Source organism: Gavia stellata, chromosome 37 (genome assembly GCF_030936135.1).
Source record: "Gavia stellata isolate bGavSte3 chromosome 37, bGavSte3.hap2, whole genome shotgun sequence".
NCBI lineage: Eukaryota > Metazoa > Chordata > Aves > Gaviiformes > Gaviidae > Gavia > Gavia stellata.
Window position 1 is genome coordinate 1388734 of NC_082630.1, and position 6000 is coordinate 1394733.

General features: G+C 53.5%; 1 protein-coding gene across 1 annotated transcript in view; it reads right to left on the reverse strand.

The window, feature by feature from the left end:
- The window catches only part of ABHD12 (abhydrolase domain containing 12, lysophospholipase), a 49460-nt gene extending 44313 nt beyond the window's left edge, over positions 1 to 5147 (reverse strand). The window contains exon 1 of the mRNA XM_059832959.1: positions 4996 to 5147. Within this exon, the coding sequence (XP_059688942.1) occupies positions 4996 to 5147 (152 nt within the window). The remainder of the gene's footprint in view (positions 1 to 4995) is intronic.
- Between the last annotated feature and the right edge of the window lie 853 nt (positions 5148 to 6000).

The following is a 6000-nucleotide window of genomic DNA, read 5'->3' on the forward strand; positions in this document are numbered from 1 at the left end:
CTGAAAACTTGTAGGAGAATAATTCAAAAATTTGTCATCTCTGCTACAATGACCAGACTGGAATAATCATAAGAGACTGTGCAAATGCTTCTAGACAAAGTAACATCAGGAAAAAAAAAGGCTAGGCCTAGGGATATAAGGCAGGGGGAAAAGACAGATAACAGAGATGGCCAAGTTTTCAAATTTTCTGTCAGAGGAAAGATACTGCTGCTTAAATCCGAAGAGACGTGGGAGGATACCGCTGCTTAAATCCGAAGAGACGTGGGAAGGCACGGAGCACTTCAGCTGCTGGGGCAGGATGGCACCAAGGGTCACCACACATCGCATTCGACATGCCCGGGCACACTCACCGTTCCAGTAAAATTCAGCCGCATCGAAGGGAAACATACCAGCAGACTGCTGCAGCCTCTCATCTTCGGCACCTCGCTGTATTTTCATAAAACACCCAGGAAAGGGTACCGTAAAAGCAACCTCCTGCTTTTCAAGAGAAAGCGGCACACAACGAACAAGACAGCAAACATGGGTGACTACAGCGTAACTGAAATTACACCAAATTGTTATATATTCAGACAAAAAAGACCTAGCTTGTGGGATACGCAGGCTGGACAGCCTGCGGAGGAGTGCCAAAAACGCACCTTGCGGGGACCTGTGGCAGGAACAGGGGGTCGCCAGGAGTGAAGATAGCCAAGATAACTGAAGAGACAGCCTGAGGGACAGCAGGCTCCTCCAGCAACGCAGAGGGACAAAAGCAGCAAAGTATACAGCTTACCCACATGGGATATGAAGCTCTTCACTGCTTCAGAGCATGGAGAGAGAGAGAAACAAGTTTTAACATTTGCAGCCAACAAGTGTTTGTAGGAGAACAGGGAACGGCAAAATTCATACTTCAGGTCTGTAGTCTGACTCTTGATTGGGTTTGATGAGGCACAGATAAGGACTAGGTCACAGAAGTAAAGGGTAATATGCATGTGACCCTTTGCCACCAGGATCAGGGTTCAGCAGAAATGAGATAGGAGAATTTACTTTGATATCAATGCCAGTATTAAGCTCACTTGATTTTCTTTGTTCTCTGTGCTCCCACATGAATGTTTTCTATGTCTAAGGCTGCTCAAACGCATTTCCTCCGAACATCAGAGCCACTGACCACAAAAGCGAGTCAGAGCGACTACCCAAAACACAATGCTACCTTAATAACCATCTAGCACTTAAATGCTGTCACCTGGAAAATGCATCATAACACAAATATTAGAGGAATGGCCATCCACACAAAACATGCATACCAGGAAAACCAAGCACTGCATGCTGCTTCTTAGCACTGCATTATTGCATTTAATAGTTTCAGACAAAACATCTCAGTTCCTTTAAAAAACAAATCATTCACAGACTTTTAAAGCAGCTACTGGTACAGTTCTTAGATAACCACCATATTGTATTTTACTGCTACCTATGGAAGGAAAATGGAAATACCTATATTTGTTCCTTTCCGTTTGTAAACCACCTAAGAAAAGCCACACCGACTACAGTGTGCACTACCCAAAGCCACATAAATCTTACTTATCAGATATCCATCTCCATTATACATACGTGCACACACACACACTTTCCGTAACAGAGTAGTTCTAACGCACAGCCACCTCTTCAGAATGCGTTTCAGCTCCCGGATGAATGAGCACAGTCTGATGATATGACCGAATCAAAACAGAGGGAGAAATAGAGGGCTAGTAAAATTCAAAAACACTGCTGCAAGAATAAGCTGCTGCTGGTTAAGTCAATACTGTATTCTACAAACATCGCTTCCATTTACAGTTACGGTGCTATTTAGCCTTTGCTGAGGAGCTGGACGTGAACAGAAAGAGGACTGCTGGGGAAGCGCACACACAAGCTCCACTGCTGCTCTACAGCCCTGGTCACTGCTGCAGTTACAAACACCGCCGCCTCTGCAGCCCCCCGCGCACCCGACCCACGGGATCTGCCGCACGATCGGCCCTTGGCGGCAGAACTACGCAGCCACTTCAGGCTGCTGTGGGGTCGGTTTGCTCTTCTAACCAGTGGTTTGTATCATTTACAAAGAAAAGATGGAAACGCACATAATGAAGCCAAACATACGTGCTGTTTTCCCAAGTCTGCAGAGAGACTAAACAACAGCAGCATGAAATGCAGACAGCCCCGCTTCCCCTGAACGCAGAGTTCACAGCCACCAGAAATTTTAACTATTTCATCTATGAGCACGCTGCTAAGAATAGTTTGTCGTGGCCCAAATCCCCAATTCCAGATATTATACCACCTCCACCATCCCAGCAACCTTGCAGCAGTTTTCACCTCCTTACAGTTTTGGTGAGCTGGGGAATAAATCTGATGTAACACACTGAAAACACCACCACAATCAAACACTAGTTTTATATCCAGTGGTATAAGGAATGCTGCAGTAACAGCATGACTTTGCATATTAAAGTATGAGGATCTAGATGCTCATACAGCCACTTTTTGGCCACATAACTGCCCACAGTCAGGGTACCCCCCAAGGGAGGTCCACTGTATATGTACCCTCCTCATGTTCTTCCTCAAATACCCACCGCCGAAGGTGGGATAGAGAGCTAGAAAGCTGCCCGACCTGACTCAGGGCGGTTGTTCTGGACAACAACCTTATCTCTGGGCATCATACCTTCTCCTGCCTGGACCTCCCCTTCCTGCAAGCTCAGATTCACACTTCAGCAGAGTATTTGTTATCCTGTAGAAAACGTAACTGGAGGGTGTTGGCAGACCCAGATGCAAGCCTTCAAGACAGCGGTCTGCAGGCAAGACACAGTGAGGAAGTCAAAGGAGGTCCGTGGAAAGTCAGTAAGAAAGGCAGACAACCCAAGCCAGGACAGCAGAAAAGAAACAGAAGTGAGCGATTGTTCCACTTCGCGCTTTTACTCAAACACACGCCATTTTGGCAACACTGCACAGGATAATCTATAGGACTCTTTTTTTAAAAAAAATAAAAAGTTTCTTGACCTGTGGAAAAGGGGAAGCAAGTTCCAAACAAATAAGGCTTTCCTACAACGTTAAGAGTTTGAGAAACACTGCTGTACAGAATACAGTACCTGACACCCCCCCCCCCAAAAAAAAACCCCCGTCCAAAACACACGTAGGATTTCAGGGATTTTTGAAACAGGCTTCAAAGGCTCAACGTGGAGGAAAGCGACAACAATTTGCCTGCTGACCACTTTTAAAGGCGCAAAGGGAGAAATAAATACAGGAAAACTTGTCACAGATGGATGCGTTTTCCTCTTACAGTACTATGTATCTAATAGCTGTCCTACGGCTGGTTTCCACCAAGTACCTGCCGGTCAGACCAAGCCAACAGCCTGCGCCACGTGCTCTTAGGGCTTGCCCAACGCTCATCACTGAAGGAGCATTTCCACGTCAGGAAAAAGTACTTGAATGCCATTTATAATGTTGAAGAAGTTAATAAGCCATCATTTGATTACCACTGGTCTTAAAAGTCATCCATTTGGAGAAATGGAATAAATACGCTGAGTTTGTAAATATTGAAAAAAAGCAGAGCGCTGACAGAGTCTGATCTACTGCAGTCATTGAAACGGAGAGATCAACCCAGCGCCATTTTCAATTACCAAAAGCTTGTTGTAACACGAACAGAGTGCTGACAACATCCCAAAGGTTTACCTCCAGGGCGTAAAATTGAATAGCCATTACCCAATAAAAGAAATAACATTTTAAAGCCTCTGCCTTTGAACATGACAAAAATCCATGTCATGAACAGGAAAAAGTTATTTCAAATGTTGATTTTGTCTATGAGAAGAGAAAAACTCTCAGAAAATTTCCCAGAGAAACAGCCACGTTGGCTTGTTTTCTAGAAATCCACTGATAAGCACTTTTTTTTTTTTAACAGGCTGCTGTATTCCTGAAGCACAGCAATTTGGCTTCAGCCACCCAAACCACACCGCTGTTTTGAGCATTAAATATTCTTCACACTTAGGAAACGCAGTCAAAGCAAGGCACTCTACTGCTGTAGATGAAACTAAAAGGTTGCGTCTTTTCCTCCCTAGCCCTCTGCAACCACGAGTCGGTCTTCGCTGCACGTTACAACCCCCTGAAATCTTGCACGAAGAAGGTTCCAGCTTATAAGCGCCTTCTGTCGCTACAGGGTTTGGTTTTTTTTTTTTTTGCAGAGGAACGCAAACATTTTCCCAGCTTAAACAGGGACGAAATGTTTAAAACGTTAACACAGCCAGCCAAAAGCCACAGCTAAACTCTCTTCAACGGAGCCACGCAGACAAGCTTCTCCCACTGACACCTAAATTCTGATTCTTCTACAGGAAGGAGACCACTTCGACAGGCGCCGGCCTCTTCCGAAGAAAAAAGACATCCCACCTGCAGGCCCCGCTCCTCCACAGATGCTCGCCGCTGACGAGGACTTTGTGCCCGCCGTTCTCCTGGGGTGACCACCTGCCCGCGCCAAAGGCGGGTGGGCGAAGCCACGCTCGGCTGCGAACGCCCAACCCTTCCTTCGCTGCCCCGAGCTGCCTCTGCAGGACCCGCTGCCACCCCGCTCCCCAACCGGCTATTTGTGCCCACAACTCGGAAGCACCCCAGGGGACGGCACGCGCTCACCCGGCACAGGAAAGCCCGGGAAGCGCAACCGAGGCGGGAAACTTCCCGAATTCCCACCGGCCCGGCCGCCCCCGGGGGCTCGCCGGCCGCGGGAGGGGGGAGGCCCTCCCCTCCCCTTGCGGAACCGCCCCGCCGCCCCCAGGCCGAGGAGGTGCCCGAGGCCCCGCTCCCCGGCGGGCCCCGCTGCCGAGCGGGGCAGACGGTGCCGCGGCCGCAGGCCCCGCCGCTGGCGGGGGGGGCCGAGGCCGGGGGTCCCTCCGGCGCGGGGCGGCGGGCTCGGCCGGGGCTGGGGCCGCGGCGGCAGCAAAGCCCGGCGCAGGGACGGCACCGCGGCGGCAGCAAAGCCCGGCGCAGGGACGGCACCGCGGCGGCGCTCACCTGCCCAGCGGTCGCTTCATGCCCGTGTCGGCGGCGGCGGCGGCGGCGGGCAGGCGCAGGCTGTGCCTCAGGCTGCAGCCCTTGTCGAGGGGCGCGGGCGCGGCGGCGGCGCGCTCATGCTCCACCGTGACCGACTCGTTGCGCTTCCTCATGCCGGGGCGGCGGCGGCGGCGGCCCGGGGCGGCGGAGACGGCAGGAGCGGCGCCGCGCACAGCCGCCGCTCGCCCTGCGCCGCGCCCCGCCCCGCCCCGCCCCGCCCCGCCGCTGCCCCCGCCAATCCCCGCCTCCGGAGAGGGCTCGCGACGAAGGCACCGCTTGCCAGCACTTCAGAGGGACCACGGTGCCATCTTTACTGAGGGCAAAAGCGCCGGCCGCCATTTTGTCGGCGGCCGGAGGCGGGGCCCCGACGCGCGGGCGAGGGGCGGCGGCGGCCGGGTGTCCGTGTGCGGCCGGGGCGGCTTGAGGCGCGGGGTGCCCCGCTCTCCTGGGCGTGGGAGCAGGGGTGGAGCGGGCAGGTGGCCCTGCCGGCTGGGGGAGCGACGGGGCGCAGCGGGGCATCGGCCCTCCTGGGGCTGCCGGGGCACAACGGGCGGGGAGCTCAGGGCGAGGCGGGGGCGCGTCAGGGCGCGCAGGGCCCTGAGGTGCGGTGTGAGGAGCCGTGTCCCGCTGCGGGGGCCGCTGTGGTGGAAACTTGGGGTGGCTGGACACGTTGGCACCCCGCACCTGGAACGGACGCCCGGCCTGCTGAGCTGCCGCTCCCAAGGGGCAGCGGGGGAATGAGCCTGGCATCCTTAAACTGCTTCCGCATGGAGAGCCGGTGGGACACGGGGAAGCAGGGCGCGTGCGGCTGGAAGGACACCACCTGGTCCGCATGGGCCCGGAGGGGCTGTGAGACCCTGCCCGGGGCTAGAGGCTAAGCTACAGCACACACCCGAGCGTGGAGAAATGGCGTGGCTGAGAGAAGGATGCAGAGAGAGGCAAAACTAGCAGTAGCCCTGTCAGACT